The sequence below is a fragment of the Octodon degus genome, unplaced genomic scaffold, assembly GCF_000260255.1.
Source record: "Octodon degus isolate 3935 unplaced genomic scaffold, OctDeg1.0 scaffold00058, whole genome shotgun sequence".
NCBI classification, from domain to species: domain Eukaryota; kingdom Metazoa; phylum Chordata; class Mammalia; order Rodentia; family Octodontidae; genus Octodon; species Octodon degus.
The window spans coordinates 1,442,945-1,462,115 of NW_004524634.1; the positions used below are offsets into that span (position 1 = coordinate 1,442,945).

The following is a 19,171-nucleotide window of genomic DNA, read 5'->3' on the forward strand; positions in this document are numbered from 1 at the left end:
TTTTTAATAGGATCTCACTGTGTAGCTCAGGTTGGCTTTGAGTTCACTGCCCAGGCTGGCTTCAAAGTAGCTTGCATCCTCCTGCCTCTGCCTCTCAAGTGCTGGGGTTACAGGTGCGCACCACCAAGCCTGGAAAGCTTTGTATAGTTGTATATAGGCCAGAGGAACCTGGTTCCAGTTTGGTCAGGAGAGAACAGTCTTCACTGCTTGTGTTCCTAAAGGGACTTTTTGGGACAACATTTATTTGACTGTTTGTTACTCATTCACTTATTTTTTTGTTTGTTTTGTCTTTTTGAGATAGGGTCTTCCTAGGCAGCTCAGGCTGGCCTTGAGCTCACTTTATAGCCCAGGCTGGACTGGAACTCACAACAAGCCTCCTGCCTTGGTCTCCCTAGTGCTGGGATTACAGACGTGCACCACCACACCTAGCATAATTCTTAAATTTTCCAGATAGATAGGTAGATAGACAGATAGATAGATAGATAGACAGATAGGATGCTCAAGGTAGTCCTCATTGTGTAAGTGGTATTTGAGCAAAAACACAGAAGAAGTAAGGGCACAGAACACGCAGCTATGTTGGGAAAGTGCGAACAAACCAGGCCCTGGGGTATCTAAGAGGCTACTTGGAGCCCAAAGGAACACAGTGAGCCAGGAGGGTGTGAAGGTTTTGTGGATGAAGATGCCAATGCTGCCAGAAATAGACACTTATACTTAAGAAGATATAGATAGGGGCCGGGGCAATGGCTCAGTAGAATAAGCGCTTCCCTGGCAAGCACAAGGGCCTGAGTTCAATCCTCGGTTCTGGGGGGGAAAAAAAAGATATAAATAAGGAGATTTAATTCCCATTTTCACTACATGTAGAAATAAGAAAGAGAAAAAAAATAAACCATGGTTTTTAGTTTCCATTCCAACTACATATGCCTAAGAGCTGGGGAGATGGCTCAGTGGTATAAGTGCCTGGCTGGCAAGTGTAAGGTCCTGAGTTCTAGCCCCAGTATTGAAAAAAAAAAAAAAAAAAAAAAAAAGAAAAAAAAAAAAAAAAGAAAAGAAAAACCACAGCACCCAACTACATATACCCATATGAGTCTATTAAATATACAGCACCCTCAATAAATATTTGTTGATTAACTGAAATTAGTGTGTCAGTTAGTGACTTTTGACCTGAGGGTTATATCTCAAAACTGACTTCTGATACTGAAACCTTTCGGAAACAGTTTTTTGAACAAGGAAGCATTTCAGTGAAATAGTTTTAACTATTTGCAAAAATGGTAGTTTGGGGTTGGCTTGATAGCTCAGTGGACTAAAGTGCCTGCTTAGGCAGAGCACAGCGGCAGAAGTTTGATCCCAGGTGTGCTGTGCTGCCCCACCCACAGGGTGCACGGAGATGGCGATTGAGACTGAGCATGGTGGCACACACCTGTAATCCCGGGGCTTGTGAGGCTGAAAATAGGAGAATCACTACGAGTCCAATCTACTTAGTGAGACCCTGTAGACCCTGTCCTAAATACGGGGGAAAATGGTAGGAGGAAGGCTTTCTCATTCTACACCCTTTCCTTTCAAAATAATAGTGCCAGTGAAATGGAAAATGCTGGAAAAAATCATGAGGAAAAATATTACCACATATATGAAGTATAATTATTAGGTAAACTGGGCAGAGTGGCACATGCCTGTTTGAGGCCAGCCTGGGCTACATGGTGAGTTCAAAACCAGCCTGAACTACATAGGGAGACCTTGTATGATCAGTTAAAAAAACCCACACTTCCCGGGGGACTACCTGCTCAGACCCACCTCCTGTCCCTCTCTTGAACAGGAGCTTTCTTTCCCTCAATAAATACACTCTGCTTGTTAAAAAAAAAAAAAAAAAAAACTTCACTGAAGTTATAATAGTAGTTACAAATTCATCCTTCACTCATTTATATTTTATTTATTTACTTTTGGAAGAACCAGGGATTGAACTCATGCCCTTATACTTGCCCAGGAAGCACTTATTCCACTAAGCCATCTTCCCAGCCCCTTCCTTCACTTATCTAAATCTGAGTAAAAGCTACTCCTAGATGAATATTTTTCCTTAACATTATTCCCCCTCAGCCCCAGGTTGGAGAATGTCACACTTCATATTCCTACTGGAAACCACATACCACATGAAAAGCCCAACCAACCAGAAAGTATCATACTGTAACAAAGTATTCTTTTTTTTTTTTTTTTTGAGACAGTGGCTCACTAGCCCAGGTAAGCCTAGGTTTCTAATAGTGATCTATCTGCCTCGCCTTCTGAATGTGAGGATTACAGGGATGTGCCACCATGCCTGGCTACAAAATGTTCTTAAAAGAAGAAAGAGAAAGTGAAAATGTGGACATCTTGTACAATTTTTGATGAAAAATAGCAAAAGCAATTCTAAAACATCATGCTTATCATACAGAAAGTATGATTGGTGAAACCAAGAATGTAGTTGAACATCAATCTCTATTTCTCTTTCTTCTTTTCTTTTTTGAGACAAGGTCTCATTATTTAACCCAGGCAGGCACTGAACTCACTAGGTAGCCTAGAGTGGCCTCAAACTCACAGTGATCCTCCTGCCTCAGCTTCCCAAGATCTGGGATTACAGAGAGGTGCCACCATGCCTGACCATCAGTCTTTAAAAGTTAATAATATGGAACAGGCCACCTAGCTCTGTGTCTGTCTGCTAGGCTAGCACAAGCCCTGCAGCTTTCTGCTTTTTAGTTGAGAATTCTTTTTTTTTTTTTTTTTTTAAACCAGGGATCCAAGTCAGGATGTTGCACTTGCCAGGCAGGCACTTATGCTGCTGAGCTATCTCCCTGGCCCTAGTTGAGAATTCTTCTCAGCATCTGGTAGGCTTGAGCCAGCAGCTGCGCACAATGTCTCTTCTTCAGATCCTTGTGTTTGGATTTGAAGAAGAACCTGCTGAGTTCTCTCACTCATCAGTATTTTGTCTTTCCCCAGTGAAATGAAGGCACTTGTGCCACTGAGCTATCTCCCCAGACCCAAACTTTTTTTTTTTTTTTTTTTTTTTTTATCACTGAGGATGGAGGATCAAGAAGTTCAGAGCTACTTGCCAAACACAGGAGCTTCTGTTCCCTTAGGGGACTGTAGCACTTTGGCAGGCTCTCTGCTCTGGCCTGTTTGTCCTCTGCTAGTCTCTCTCTCAGATAGGAAACCCAGCTTCCTTCCGTTCCAGTCTCTCCTCCTGGACTTTGAGGGCTCTCTCCCTCTCACCCCACTATACTTTCTCCAGTTTCAATACAGCTCAATACAGGCTGGAATCCTCTCCTTTCAAGATGTCATTTTTGCTCTTCTGCAGCCAAGTCTGCTATTAAAGGATGCTCAGCAATTTCTCCAATAGAAGCGATGGTCATCTTTTAAATCCAACATCCTCCTAATAATGCCATTCAGTTCAACAGAGTAACTGTATGGGATTGGCTTAAATTTGTCTTCTCTGATTTTCCCAGTTAGTTCTTAGTTGAAAACCCTATGGGGCTGGTGAGATGGCTCAGTGGTCTAAAGCACCTACTTAGAACAAGCTTAGCGGGACCGTGGTTCAATCCCCCAGCACCACATGCCAGCCAGCCTCGCCCCCTGCTGGGCTGAGCTGGCCACACACACACACACACATAAATAAATAAAAAAATTAAAAAAAAAAAAAAGAAAACCCTAAATGGAGACATTAATGCACTTAATTCATATAGCACATGACTCTGTGACCAGACATCTGATTTCTCCTTGTAGGACACACGATTGCTTTGTCCAGGAGATATAGAATAAGGTGTGGTAACAGATGCTTTTGCAAAGCTCATGCCATACTTCTGTATTCAGATAGTCCAAAGGTTCCAAGCTTGAGGTTTTGCTTGCCAACCAGGGAAACACTGGCTTTTTTCAGACCCTGATGTAGCACAGTCTGATGTCCCTCTTCATCTGTGACATTCTGCAGGGCCAACAAAAGACAAATCCTTCACCTAAAGATTGTCCTTCCTTAGTTCCCTTGTCCTAGCCACGTCCCTTCCTTTGATATGTGCTATTACAACATATGGTGTTGCATTGGTTTGGTCACTAATTGGGTCACAGTGACAAACTGTGTTTGGGAGTTTCAGTTCATGGAACCAGCTCCCTGCACAGATAGACAGTTTCCTAGCTTCTGTCATGGAGACCAAGTGTTTCAGTCCATAGTTGACTGGCTCTGAGGCAGGAGGGCGTGGTGGAAGGGCCCAGGTGGAGGACAGCTGCTGGCCTCATGGAGGTCGGGAATCAGGCAGAGCCCAGTAGAGTCGAAACATCTTTCCTTTGCCAATCTTCTCACCCCACTCTCTATATTATACCATTTACCTATTTATTCTAATTATCAGTCTCCCCCCCCCATTAGAACATGGCTTTGTTAGGGTAAATATTTATTTATTTATTTAGACAGTGTTTCACTACGCAGTTCTGGCTGGCCTTGAGCTCACTTTATAGCCCAGGCTGGCCTTGAACTCCCAGTAATCCTCACGTCTCAGCCTCCTAAATGCTGGGATTGCAGATCTGTGCCACCATATCTGGTCTATTTATTGTTTTTTGTTGTTGTTTTTCCAGTACAGGGGACTGAACTTGGGACCTTGCACTTTCCAGGAAGGGGCTCATATTTACTGTTTTTTTTTGAGACATGGTCTTACTATATAGTTCAGGCTAGCAGTTAAACTCACTATATTTCCTAAACTGATCTCGAACTCATGGCCATCCTCCTGCCTCAGGCTTCTGAGTGCTGAGATTACAAACACATGCCATCATGCTGGCAATGTTTAAAATCTGGGTTTTCACAAGTACTCAGACCATTGCCTGCTACTTACAGTGAACTCAAATATTTTACCAGTGAATGAATGGTTTTTGTTCTGTATTTTCTGATAGGTCAGGACTCAAAGTTTCCTGGGCACCTTGAACAAAACATTCCCTCCCTTAGTTTCCTAGGTAACCTATACCAATCTCAATCCCAACCCTGTCCCACATTGTACTCTGGGCTTGGCTCACTTCCCCTTGACCCATGTTAGTCTCAGCTTACTCCCTTCTGACATAAACAAAATTAAACCACAAGAAAGATAAATGATGTCCATCTGCAACCTGGCTGGTCCAGCCCACAGTCACCCTCCCTAAAAGATCCTATAAAGTCTCCTGTCCTCCCTTTATTCAGTCTATCTTGGTCTGCTAGACACCAGCCTGCTTGAAGCCCCCAATAAATCCACTCACATCAGAACGCCTGGTCTGGTTGATTGCCTGGTGGGTCCATATCCAACATTTTCGATTGCCTGGTGGGTCCATACCTAACATTTTCTACTCTGTATTTGCAAGTTCAACCTTTCGTTGTAACCAACTCAATTTTCTTCCATTTCCATTATTTTTATGCTCATTTAGTATTTTCTTCTTTTGTTTGGGAAGAAATACTGTATTTTCGGAAGTGGATCATGCTATGCTCATCACTCACCCACTAGCTTTTCCCAGCTAATAGTATCAGAACAACAGTTATAGGCCGGACTTTCCTTTTGGTGTATGAATAACATTTTACTGCATGGCGTCAGTATAGTATCTGTATGCAGTATATCCAATTTTCTGAGATCTTGGGCTGGGGAGATGGCTCAGTAGAACAAGTGCTTGTCTGGCAAGCATATAAGGTCCTTAGTTTGATCCCTGGTACCACTACAAAAACAAAACAACCCCCATCCCACAATTTTGAGTTTTTTGTTGGAATAGATCTCTATAAGAAAAGACAAATTAAGAGAAAAACAAACAAAAATACGACAATTTGTATTTCATATATATGTGGAAGTTACCCAGAAAAATGAGTAAATCTCAAAGTGGTGACTTCAAGCTCAGGTTTTTACAATATATTCCATAAAGTGGTTAATTTTTAGAGAAATGACAAGACTAAGGAAAAGGATTTTTAGGGCCGGCCAGATAGCTCAGTGGACTGAAGTGCCTGCTTAGGCACAGTGCAGCATCTGGGGTTTGATCCCTTGCTTGCTGTGCCAGCCCCGCTCCCGGGCATGCTGAAATAGCGATTGAGACAGACCTGTAATCCCAGCACTTAGGAGGCTGAAAACAGGAGGATTACTATGAGTCCGATGTATGTAGTGAGGCCATGTAGACTCCGTACTAAATACATTAAAAAAAAAAGATCAAAGAAAAGAAAAAGGATTTTTAATCTCTAGAGATTAAAAAAAAAAAAAGAGATGCCAGATTGTGAGAAGGCAAAGAAAGGGTAGAGAAAAGGTCTTTGGTAAAGTTTGTGATTTGAATTCCTCTGATCCTGTTGATTAAAGTCTATCAAAAGGCAATATTACACACATTTAAGTCTCCATTAGCTTTTGTTGTAGCTGTTGTGTATGTGCCCTGAGAATCAAGCCTCAGGCATGCTAGGCAAACACCACCCCTGAGCTATGCTCCCCAACTGGGTTTAGGAAGCACCCCCTGTTAAGTAGACTCTTTTTGGCAGAACTGGGGATTGAACTCAGGCCCTTGCGCTTGCGCTTATTCTATTGAGCCATCTCCCCAGCCCCCCTGTTAAGTAGACTTTCTGTGAGCTGAACAGTGGAGACTGATTTTATTGGCAAAAAGGTTTTAGGATTGAAGACACAGAACAAGGGCTGGTGAGATGGCTCAGTGGTCTAAAGCACCTACTTAGAACAAACTAAGCTAAGCAAAGCACAGGGACCGCAGTTCAATCCCCCAGCACCACATGCCAGCCAGCCCCGCCCCCTGGTGGGCTGAGCAGGCCACACACACACACACACACACACACACACACACATAAATAAGGTTTAAAAAAAAAAAAAGAGAACAAAAAGTGAATTGGTCTTTTTAGGTACTAAGCAGGGGAACTTCCTTACTGTATCGGCTAAAACTGACTTGTCTGGAGACCTGGTTATTGTATCTCTCTCCCGATTTCTTGGAAGGTCGTGTAACTTAGTTTCAGCGTCCTGGTGAGGTGCACTGGCTTGATCCAAACCGACGATTTCCTATAAATTGTATTAAAAAAATCTAAGGTTGTCTTCACTGATTAATTCCTGTCCTCCCAAGTTGAAAGTGGAGGAGGGAACATTTTGCTTTTGTAAATTTGTGTTTTACTTTTGGACAAATGGGGAAGGGCAGAGAGCTCTTCTTGCAGCCACTGCTTCTCAGTTGCCTTCAGCTTAAAGTAATTCTCATACCAGAGGCACCTTTTGGGGTGGCACATTTGGTCTCCTCTAGGCACTACTTTATTCTTGTCCATCGCTGTATTCCCTCCCCTCACTTTGCAGGGCCCAACTTTCAGTCTCCTTCATTTTCTCTTCACCTAGCACCATTTACCCATTCATCTCTAGCCCAAGAGTCTCTAGAACAAAGGGATCACTTAGTGACTGCTCCCTTGGCCCATATTGATAGCTGTTGGCTATGCGCCTTCTCTGAGACAGTGCCACGAGGGGACTACGAGGGGCACGAAAGAAGGCACTGAGTTGAGAGCGTCGGCGAGGCAGGAGGGCAGCTGGGGCTCCACGTGCATCTCTTCTGAAAGAGGGTGGGCTTCGGGCGGACGGGTGTGCCAGGGACCCGCGGCCCAGGGGCGGAGCTGCGGAGGGCGGGCGATCTGGGGGCGGGGCCCTGGAGGGCGGGGCTGGAGGCCAGGGGCGGGGCGGAAGGTGCGGGGCTGGGGCCTGGGCGGGGCGGGCGCGCGCAGCCGCGCCGAGGCTGGGCACTGCGGGGAGCGGGGAGGCGTCTGCGGCGCTTGGAGAGGCCATGGCGCGCTCGGAGCTCGAGTCGGGGCTGCTGGCACTGGGGTTGCTGCTGTGCAGCTGGGGATGCCTCGCGGGCGCCGAGCTGAGGGCCCCGCCGGATAAGATCGGTAGGCCAAAGGTGGCGGCGCCGCACGGGGCGCAGTGGCAGTCGGGCTGCCCGAGGACCTGATCGTGCGCTCCGGGGCTTGGAGAGACGCCGCTCAGAGGCTTGGGCGGGGGAGGGGACCAAGCGTCCCGCAGTTCAGTCCTGGGCTGGGCTCCGGGACGTGAGGGTCCCTCTTGCCAGCCTTCCTTTCGTTGCACCTGCGGAAGCTGGTCCGGCGCGCGCGACCGACGCCGCCCCGCGGTCGGCGGAGCGGGCCCGGCGAGTGTGCGGCTCCCGCGCGCTGCGCCCCCTCCCCATCCCCGCCCCGCCGAGTTGGCGTGGTGGGCGGCCCGGGCCTGCACCGTTTCTCTGCCTGGGACCGCTGTAGCTGGCCTAACAATCCGTTGACTTTCGTTTTCAGTCGCTTTGGGTTTTGGCCCCCGGGTCTCCCACGCCCCCAGTGAAAGCTCTGTCCTTTGGGATCATTAACCTGTCCTGGTCGTCGAGTCTACCCCGAGACAAAAGAGGACCTAGGCGAAAATGGCGGCCACTTTATTAAAATGTGTGTTGGGAAGGCCCACCTCGTCTCTTTCAATGACTTGGGTCCCGCGAAGAGGGTGATGGCCTGTTGGCACCTTTAAAAACCCTAAGGAGAATCGTTGGCCATCTGGGAAAAATAAGTGAGCTACTATCAATATGCAGTTTTGGGAGCAGGGATTTTATCTTTAAAGCAGCTCTTCCCAACCCCACTGTTCCTTAAATGGTTGAATAACCTCTATTATTAGTGGACTTTCAAAAATAAGATCCATAGTGGTGAGAGAAAACAACTGTTTCCTTTTCCCCTTCACAGCCATTATCGGTGCAGGAATTGGTGGAACTTCATCAGCCTATTATCTGCGGCAGAAATTTGGGAAAGATGTGAAAATTGATCTGTTTGAAAGACAAGAGGTAGGGGGCCGTCTGGCCACCCTGAAGATCGAAGGGCAAGATTATGAGGCAGGTGGTTCTGTCATCCATCCTTTAAATCTGCACATGAAGCGTTTTGTCAAAGACCTTGGTATGTAATTTTGGTCTTCGAGCTAGGCACGTTTCTGAGCATCCCTGGATATTTTTGCTATATGGAGAGATAGAATTTTTCTGTCATGTTGATTATCTTTTACAGAGGATTGGTAAAACTTTTCCCTCATGTCTAGTTGACAGTTGGTACTGGCTTAGTTAAGAGCCATTCTCTTGTAATAGGACACTAGTTCTCTGTATCTTTAGTTATCTGGAATTACAGCCATGGGGTAGGGTGAGGATGCCTGCTGTTGTGAATTCTTAAACCTCTGGGTTTGTGTTAAGAATCAGAGACTGTTTTGAGCTAGCTGAAACTTTAGAATGCTCATCTTACAGCTGAGGAAAGGAGGCCCAGAGGCTTGCAGTGTCAGGCTTGAAGTCATTCATACAGAGCTGGGCTGTCTAGTGCTCAGGACATCTGACTGCCACCCTCCACGCTGGCAGAAGAGCTGAACAGATTGTAGCAGCACTCTGGCAGGCCTTGCTGACTCCTCAGGCAATAGTGTGTAATTTTGGCCTCTTTCAATGTACCTGAAGTACCTAGGTTTGCAAAACATGATCTGAATAGGACCCACCTTTCACGTTCTTTGTACCACAGTCCCATATTAGTATCATTTCTTCCATGACTAAGAATAGCCTTGTAATTTTAATATAGCTATGTGAGCTTCTGCCCCACCTCCTGAGTCTGACTTTGGATAGTGCAGTGAGTATATTGCACTGTCCTAAAGATAGAACTCCTTTAATGGGTCCCCCAAGAAAAAGGAAAGCGAAGAATTCACTCACTGTGGAGTGTGCCTGGGACATTCTCCTGTATTACCTTCTTTCATTGGACCAGTGGTGGAAATCTTGGATTTAGCCATCCTTTACCCTTTCTGGTTTTTTCAGGTCTCTCCACGGTTCCAGCTTCAGGTGGCCTTGTGGGGGTGTACAATGGAGAGACTATGGTGTTTGAAGAGAGCAGCTGGTTTATAATAAATATGATTAAATTAGTTTGGCACTACGGATTTCAAACTCTCCGAATGCATATGTGGGTAGAAGATGTGTTAGACAAGTTCATGAGGTAATTTTTCCCCCTTCCATTTCACCTAAAAAGCTTTGTTTGATGAACTTTAGGAATTATAGTTGCTTGGAGCAGTGCTCTAGATAGCTGCAAGTCCTATTTATAAGATTGTTAGGCAAAATGTTTTGTAGAAAATATGGAGACCATTGATTTACTTCTGTGTGTGTGTGTGTACCTGCAGTTATGAAGTTATGACAAGGGAGGTACAACCAGGTGTGGTGGTGTACCCTTGTGTCCTCAGCACTTGGGAGGCTGAGGGAAGAGGACTGCCTGGGCGACATGGGCAGTTCAGGATGGGACTGAACTACATAATGAGACTCTATATCTCAAAAAACAAAACCACCTCCCTCCCGAACCAGCCCAGCCTAACAATACAAAGAAAAAAAGGGAACAACCTCCCCTTCCCAACAGAAGAGATAGATAGATTTATGGCTGGCAAGATAGCTCAGTGGACTAAACACCTGCTTAGGCAAGCACAGGGACCAGGGTTCGATCCCTGGTACTGCATGCAGCACTGGCCCTGCCGTAGGGCCTGCTGAGACAATGACTGAGGCCAGTTGTGGTGGTGTATGTCTGTAATCCAGTGCAGGGAAGGGTGAATACAGGATCACTATGAGTTGAGCTTGTGTAGTGAGGCTGAATGCCAAATTCATTTTATTTATTTATTTATTTTTTATCATTCTTTTTTCCATAATTTTATTGATAGACAAATAGCAATGAAACAGTTTCAAATCAAATTGTTAAGACAGTTACAATAATTAACACATTGCATGCCAAATTCATTTTAAAAAAAAAAAAAATTTTTTTTTTTTTTTTTTTTTTGTCTTTTTGAGACAGGATCTCACTATGCAGTTCAGACTGGCCTTGAGTTTACTTTTTAGCTCAAGCTGGACTTGAACTCTCAGCAATCCTCCTGCCTGCTGGGAGTACAGGTGTATACTACCACACTTGGCTGATGAATCTGGTTTTAAAAGCCATGATTCTTTTAAAAGAATAAGTAAGGCTAAATGATTTTAACTTCATTTAGTAAGCAAGACTGTTTTTGGATTCACAGAAGAGAAAATAAGTATTTTGCAACTTTGCAGAGATTAAAAAATATTTCAAAGTAAATAAGCTAGGAATAGGGGGATCAGTTATTCACTAAGATTAAGATGAGGAGAATGAGGGCCGACGAGGTAGTTCAGCAGATTAGCCTGCTTATGCTAGTTCAGGGACTGGAGTTCAATCCCCCAGCCCCACCCCTGGGGCTCACCACTGAGTCCAGGAGTGGTGGTGTATACCTCTAATCCCAGCACTGGGGAGGCTGAAGACAGGAGGATCCCTCCGAGTCTCAGCTGCATAGTGAGACCCTGTACCAAGTACATTAGGAAAAAAAAGATGAAGGGAATGAGAATGGAGTTATAAGCAAGATAGATGAGGAAGATCAGTAAGGTCCCCATTTTGGGTGGGAGAAGCAGAAAGTAGTAAACAGCAATCCAGCTTTGGCAATAAATAAACTGAGGATGGCATGAAGGATGTTTGGACTGGTCCCCTTTTTGGGGTGTTGTTTAATTTTCATTAGTTCATGTGTGTACACAAATGAAGGCATCATAGGGAGTTAGTACATAACATCTTTATTTTTTTGCAAATCGCCCTTCCCAATCCCTTGGTCTGGCCCTTTATTTTTTGGTTGGGGTATGAGGTGAGTGGCAAAGTTAAAACATTGAGGGGTTGGGCTACAGTTCAGTAGCACAGCCCCTGCCTAGCAAGTGTATGGTCCTAAGTTCTATTCCTGAAACCAAAATAAAAAAACTTGGGAAAATGAAATTCAATGTTGGCCATATATAAGTGTTGCTAGAAGATACAAAGAAGGAACTGGGTGAGGTGGTGGATACCTATGACCCCAGCACTCAGTAGGATGAGGTAGGAGGGTTCCTGCTAGTTTAAGGCCAGCCTGGGCTATCTAGTGAGCTTAAGGCCAGCCTGAACTGCATAGTGAGACCCTGTCTCAGAAAAAAAGAAGATATAGTATATATAGAAGATATACAGAATAAGACATAGACATTTCTTTAAAGGTGCTCCAAGGCACACTACGTGAAAGCAGAAAAGGAAGAGTGTGTGCAGAGAACAGTGCAATTCCAAAAGGGGGTGACAAGGGAGGGCCTGGAGCTTATGATCTTTCTTTCTGTATCCCCTTCCCAAATTTTGGTGTTTAATGGCCATTTTTCTTTTCTTTTCAATAGGATCTACCGCTACCAGTCTCATGACTATGCCTTCAGCAGTGTAGAGAAATTGCTACATGCTGTGGGAGGGGATGACTTCCTCCGACTGCTTAACCACACACTTCGGGAAACCTTGCAGAAAGCAGGCTTCTCGGAGAAGTTCCTCAAGGAAATGATTTCTCCTGTCATGAAGGTCAATTACGGCCAAAGCACAGACCTCAGTGCCTTTGTAGGTGAGCTAGGGAAGATACTGTTGTGGATGTTGGTTCAAAAAAAAAGGACATAGGTGATGACTCAGCAGCGCCGGACTGGGCCAGAGGTTGGGGAAAGCTGTCTTTCTCCAAGGCTCAGACATTAGTAGCACTGTGTGTTTGTAGATGTACATTTTTCAGGGGAAGGGTTCTCAGCTGGGCAAGATTTGGGCCAAAGGCTCATTTGTCAGTGTCTGGAGACATCTGGAGTCAGCTGATTGTGAGAGGACAGTGGGGATTGGGCCTCTGACAAGGTCAAAATTAAAACATTTTTTTTTCTCCTGCTAACAGGGGCAGTGTCAATGACAGGTGCTGATTCTGGCCTTTGGGCAGTAGAAGGTGGCAATAAAGTTGTTTGCTCAGGGCTTCTTAAGGCTTCCAAAGGTAATCTAATATCTGGCTCAGTAATGTCTATTGAGGAGAAAACAAGGACCAAGTTGACAGGTGAGTTTGAGTTCTTTTTTTCCTAACTACCCCAGTAGAAAATGATCATATGTGAAAAAAATCTTTCATCTTGGAATTTCTCACTCACTTCTAAGATGAGGAAACGTTTACATATTGCATATGTTTTGCCATATACAAATATTTTCAAGCGTGCCCAAGTACATGGCATGACTGGATTTAAAAAATAGTCTCGGGGGCCGGGGAGATGGCTCAGTAGAATAAGCGCTTCCCTGGCAGGCGCAAGGGCCTGAGTTCAAGCCCTGGTTCCACCAAAACAAGCAAAAAAAAAAAAAAAACCAAAACCCTGGGGCTGGTGAGATGGCTCAGTGGTCTAAAGCACCTACTTAGAACAAGCTTAGCAAAGCACAGGGACCGCCGTTCAATTCCCCAGCACCACATGCCAGCCAGCCCCGCCCCCTGGTGGGCTGAGATGGCCACACACAGACACTAAATAAATAAATAAATAACTATAAAAAAAAAATAGTCTCATCCACAAAAGTAAAAGTTCTACATTTTATACTTAATTGGAACTCTGAATAGGAAATTGTCCTCAGTGTACTAAAATTGCAAAGAACAGTTATCTTTTTTTTTTTTTTTTTGGCGGTACCAGGGATTGAACTAGGGACCTTATGCTTGCCTGGCAGTCATTTATACCCCTGACCCATCTCCCCAGCCCCAGTTACCTTTTTTAAACCTTGTATTTATTTTATGCTTAATTTAGTCTCATGTCATAAGTTTTTTGTTTCTTCAGCTTCTTTGACAATGTCGTTTATTTTTCTGTACCTCTCCTCTGGATTAGGAACAGTTTGTTCTCTTTCAGTCAGGATCAACTCCCTGTAGCAGGGGGAGCTCATGTATGGGTTAATCCGGCCATGAGCTATGTAAATGCACTGGGGTATCTTGGGTACTTTGTTCATCTGAATCTGACCAGAGAATCTGTGTTTAAACCTGCAAGTTGAGCATTACTCTGCATTTTTAAACATGTCCAGCGAAAGTTTTATTACGCCTTTTGGACTGCTGACCCTGTGTTTGGTCTGGGTACACCTACCAACTCCACCATTGTACCAGAGGAGTGGCACACATTGCTTTTTTTTTGTGGCTGGCTGGTCCCTGTGTGCTTACCTAAGCTTGCCTAAGCAGGAGCTTTAGACCACTAAGCTATCTCGGTAGCCCCACATTGCTTTTTTTTTTCCCCTGTATTTTAGGGAATGGTCTACAGGGTGTTTGGGGTCTCACTACTAGATTGGACTTGGGACTCATAGTGATTCTCCTGTTTAAAGCCTCCCAAGGGGCTGGGGAGATAGCTCAGTGGCTTAAGTGCCTGCCTGGCAAGCACAAGGTCCTGAGTTCGATCCCTAGTACCAAACAAACAAACAAACCGAAAAAAAGTTCTTTATGGGCTGGGGAGAGATAGCTCAGTAGAATAAGCAGGGCCTGAGTTCAATCCCCGGTTCCACAAAAAAAAAAAAAAAAAAAAAAGGTCTCTTAAGTGCTGGGATTACAGGCACGTGCCACCACGCCTAGTCTCTCTCTCTCTTTTTTTTAAACAGAACTGGGGATTGAACTCAGGCCCTTGCACTTGCCAGGGAAGCGCTTATTCCACTGAGCCATCTCCGCAGCCCTCACGCCCAGTCTCAATTGCCGTCTCAGCACACCCTGGCATGCTTGGGGATTGAACTCCTAGTTGCTGCACCTGCTTGCATGCACTTTAATCCTTTGAGCTATTTGGCTGGCCCTCACATTACTTTCTTAAAAGTGACATTTTTTTCAGATACTGGTGGTCTTCCCTTGATGCGCTGGGAAGTTTTATGGGTGTTCTTAATGTGAACATGAAGTTTTTTTTTTTTTGTGGAACCGGGGCTTGAACTCAGGCCCTTGCGCTTGCCAGGCAGGCGCTTGTTCTACTGAGCCATCTCCCCGGCCCCGAACGTGAAATTTTGAGCGTTTTTTTTTTTTTTTTTTTGGTCTTTTTGAGATGGTGCAGTTCAGGCTGGACTTGAGCTCACTGTGTAGCCCAAGCTGGTCTGAAACTTGCAATAATCTTTCTGCCTCAGCCTCCGAATGCTGGGATTACAGGTGTGCACTACCACATGTGGCCAAGATTTGAGCCTATTTATTTTTTTAATTTATTGTTATTTTAGGGTATCACTACTAGATTGGACTCAGTGATCCGCCTGTTTACAGCCAGGCACATGCCTCCACAGCGAGGCACATGCCACCACACCCAGCCTCAACAGCAGTCAGTGCACCCCCGGGGAGGGGGCTGGCATGGCAGGCCCAGGGTTCAAACCCCTGGCCCCTGCACCTGCTTGCAGATGCGTTAATCCGCTGAGCTATTTGGCCAGCCTGAGCCTCTTAATTTGCATGGTTTTGTGGCATTTTCTGGGTCAGAGTAGGGAACCATTTTTATAGGCCAGCTCAGGCCACTTGCTTACAAGTGGAAACAATTATATATTTTGTTATTGTTGAGACAGAATCTTGCTGTGTGGTTCAGGCTGGCATTAAACTCACTTTGTAGCCCATGCTGGCCTTGAACTTGTGACAGTCCTTCTGCCTTAGCCTCCCCAATGCTGGGATTACAGTGTGAGTCACCACAACTGGCAAGAATTATTTTTAGAAGGTATCAAGTACAATGTTAGAAACACATTAATGTTAGAAAAAGTATAAAGAAATGTATACTTTTTATTCCCATTAGGAAATCCTACCAAGATGTATGAAGTAGTCTACCAAACTGGATCTGAGACCCTTTCTGACTTTTATGACATCGTCTTGGTGGCCACTCCATTGAATCAAAAAATGTCCAACATAACTTTTCTCAACTTTGATCCTCCAATTGAGGAATTTGATCAGTTCTACCAACAAATAGTGACAACTCTTATTAAGGGAGAATTGAATTCAACTGTGTTTAGCTCGCGAGCCCCAGATCAGTTTGGCCTCTCTACAGTGTTGGTCACTGATAGTTCAGGTTTGTTCATTAACAGCATTGGTATTGTATCCCCTGTAAAAGAAGAGGAAAATCGTCGGTCATCAACAGATGGAAAACATGTTTGGAAGATATTTTCCCCAGATGTTCTTAGCAAACAGCAGATTATGAAATACTTTTTGTCGTATGATTATGCAGTGAAGAAGACCTGGCGCGCATATCCTTTCTATAAGCCCCCACAGAAATGTCCCTCCATCATACTTCATGACCGGCTGTATTATGTCAATGGCATAGAGTTTGCTGCAAGTGCCATGGAAATGAGCGCCATTGCAGGCTACAATGCGGCTCTCCTCGCCTATCACCGCTGGAATGGGCATGCAGACATGATTGACCAAGATGGCCTGTATGAGAAACTTAAAACAGAGCTGTGAAATAACACTCCCTTCTTCCCCTCCTTGTTCCCTATGAGTATCACCTGCAGAAAATTACTGAATCTCAGAGATGATTTTGAATAGGATATTTTGCTGTTATTGTCATTTAATTAAGTAACCCTTATGGGTCATAAACAAATGCAAGGTTCAGTGGATAACTTCCATATTAGGACACCTCCAGAATTTCTTACCTGCTCTTGCAATATCCATCTGCAGTGTTTCCCACCTTGTGTAATCACAGCAATCACCTGGAGCTTGTTAAAACACCTGGGCAAATGCCTGTACTCAGCACTCAGGAGGCTGAGGTAGGAGGATCATTGATAGTTGGAGGCCAGCCTGAACTACCTAGTGAGATCCTGTCTCAAAAACAGTAACAAAACACACAGAAAACCCAAACATGAGGAGTCTCATTTCTCTTGAGATTCTGATTCAGTAGGTTTGAAGTGGATCAAAATTGTATAGCTGGGCAAGATGAACTCTTGAAGAATTTAAAGACATTCTTGGGGACTGGCTCATTTAAGTTTCACATTTGGATATGATCTCTATTCAGGTAAAACTACTTTAGAAATTGATGTTTTGAGGCTGTCTGTCAGCCTTGTACACCCTTTGACCCAGGTAGACCTATCTTTCATCCTGGACTTTGAGGATGTTATTTTTTCATTTGCCACTGTTTTATTAGGGGAAAATTCAGAAGTCTTATGGGTGAAATCTTAATATTTCATACAAAGATCTCCAGGAAAATGGAAAGCAGATATGGGCTAATGAATTAAGAGATTGACATTCTACTATTAAGCCTTCCCCTGAGGAGCTTTAAAAATTGATAGGCCCACACAAGTAGAGATTGGGATTGAATGGTTTAAGAATATGAACTTGACATTATAGCTTTCTCAGCTTTCTAATGTGTAGCCAGAGTTAAGAGACTCTGGAGCTGGGGGTAAAGTATCTGCAAAGGGCTTTCAGTGCCTTAGAAGTCCTAAGAAACCCAAACCGTTATCAAAGCAGATCTATTTCACAAGGAACAATTCTCAGGGAGAACTTTCCAGTAATCTTCATAAGAAGCACTGACTGTCTAAATAGCAGAAGCAAGGTCTCTAGCCAGGGAGTAGCTGGCAGGATAGTCATACCAACTGTGGTTAAATCCAGGATGTTTGGAGTGCTAAATACGTCAGCTGCTGTAGTATGCGAGTTTGAAGGTGGTTGCTGAAATCAAACTTGCCTGCACGTTGGAATCAGTTGAAGGACTCGGAGCTTCCCTTATGTAGCCAAACTTGAGAAAAACAAGTTCTATGTTTGCCATACAAAGGTCATGATTGACCATTATAGCACTGGTGCAAAGAACAGGTAAATCTTGTGAATTCTGACAGTAACTGCACCAGGTTAACATGCACTGTCACTTAAAGATTCCTTTATCAGACTGTTAGTAGTTACTTTAGGAAAACGGTATAAGCGCACACTGACTCAATAAAAATTTATTCCCTAGTCCAGTTGTGACTATTACATAATATACTGATAAAACTGCCAAGATATATTTGATAGGCAGGAATTAAATTCATAGTTTATCAAAAGGTTAGCTCTTTAATAGTTTTAACAAGTGTGTGAAGAGGTATTTATATATTTTTTCCTTTTCTGGTTTTAATGTCAATTTGTAGACTAATATGCTGTGTTATATATACTACAGTAGTCCCTCTTATCTCAGGGGGGATATTTTGCGGTACATCCAGGGGTTGGATGAAATTTAGTACTGAACCCCTTATGTACTATGTTTCTTCCAGTACATACGTACTCATGAGAAAGTTTAATTTATAAATTAGGCACAGCCAGAGATTAACAGTATCTAATCATAAAAACAGAATATAAGGTATTTTTTATGTTTTCTAGCATTTTCCATTAAATATTTTTAAGCCATGGTTGGTTTGGTAACTGAAGTTATGGGAAGCCAAACTAGATAGGAAGGACTACTGTAAATATTGGTAAATACTAATGAAATGCTTTAGTTTCTATCATTTGTAAACTTGTTTTGCAATGGGATATATTTTTACTTATAAAATCACCAACTTAAAGTGTTGCTGATTTTACATCAGACCTATTCTGATCCAGTTTTCCATTAGGGTATCTGAAATGCTTTCTTAAAACCCGAACAGGTTATTAGCCATCAGATCAGTAATTTCAATGTAACTACAGTATTAAAAATCCTTTTTAAAAAAATGGGGAGAAAAATACTAGTACCTTCTACTCCAGGCATATTGGGTAGTTTTATTGTAACTGCAGCATTAAAGAACAATTTTATGAAAGGAAAAATACAGTGATGCCGGGGCCAAGCAAGAGCCAACTCTACTCTTGTTCCAGGTGATTATGCATCCGAGTTGCCTGGAATGATTAAAACATTGTTGGGTCCCACCCTGGGATTTGTTACTTAACAGGATTATACTGGCATACAAAAATTGGCTTTTTGGGCTGGGAATATCTCAGCAGCACAGTGCATGCTTGGCAACTGTAAGGTGCTTAGTTCAATTCCAGCATTCAAAAGAACAAAAAAGCCTTGCGTTTCTACCAAGTTCCCATGTGATGCTACTATTCTAGGAACTACACTTGGGCAGCCAACATCTGTGAAGATACAGAGATGCTGAAGAATGTAAGAATAAAAATGTACTGGACTTAAAACATCAGTTCTTGTGATCAGTCATTCCTGTGTAAACATTTTCTGTGAGGAGGAAATACTTTATACACATCATTGTTTTAAAAAAAAACCTTACAAGCTCACCTGTATATACACCATTTTCCATTTTTAAATTGAATAGATTTGTAGGGTCTTAACAGATCACAAAAATGACAGGCTGCTAGGCATTCGCTTTCAAAGTGAGGTTTGTATTACAACCATGGGTAACATCTCATTTGAGCTTGAGCCAAAAACCAAATCTATGAACTAGATGAGCATACTTTTGGCTACATTCTCAATACTCAGTCACAAC

The 19,171-nt window shown here is 43.7% G+C and overlaps 1 protein-coding gene and 1 pseudogene across 1 annotated transcript; one reads left to right on the forward strand and one right to left on the reverse strand.

Moving 5' to 3' along the window:
- Positions 1-2,822: 2,822 nt before the first annotated feature.
- Positions 2,823-4,157, reverse strand: LOC111817465 (annotated as a pseudogene).
- An 89-nt stretch (positions 4,158-4,246) lies between these two features.
- On the forward strand, positions 4,247-18,939 carry Pcyox1 (prenylcysteine oxidase 1). Its single transcript, XM_004634153.2, has 7 exons — positions 4,247-4,252; positions 7,534-7,858; positions 8,687-8,893; positions 9,778-9,952; positions 12,175-12,386; positions 12,696-12,848; positions 15,544-18,939. The coding sequence occupies exons 1-7, from the start codon at positions 4,247-4,249 to the stop codon at positions 16,200-16,202; spliced, it is 1,737 nt and encodes a 578-aa protein (XP_004634210.2). The 3' UTR covers positions 16,203-18,939.
- The last annotated feature ends 232 nt before the right edge of the window (positions 18,940-19,171 follow it).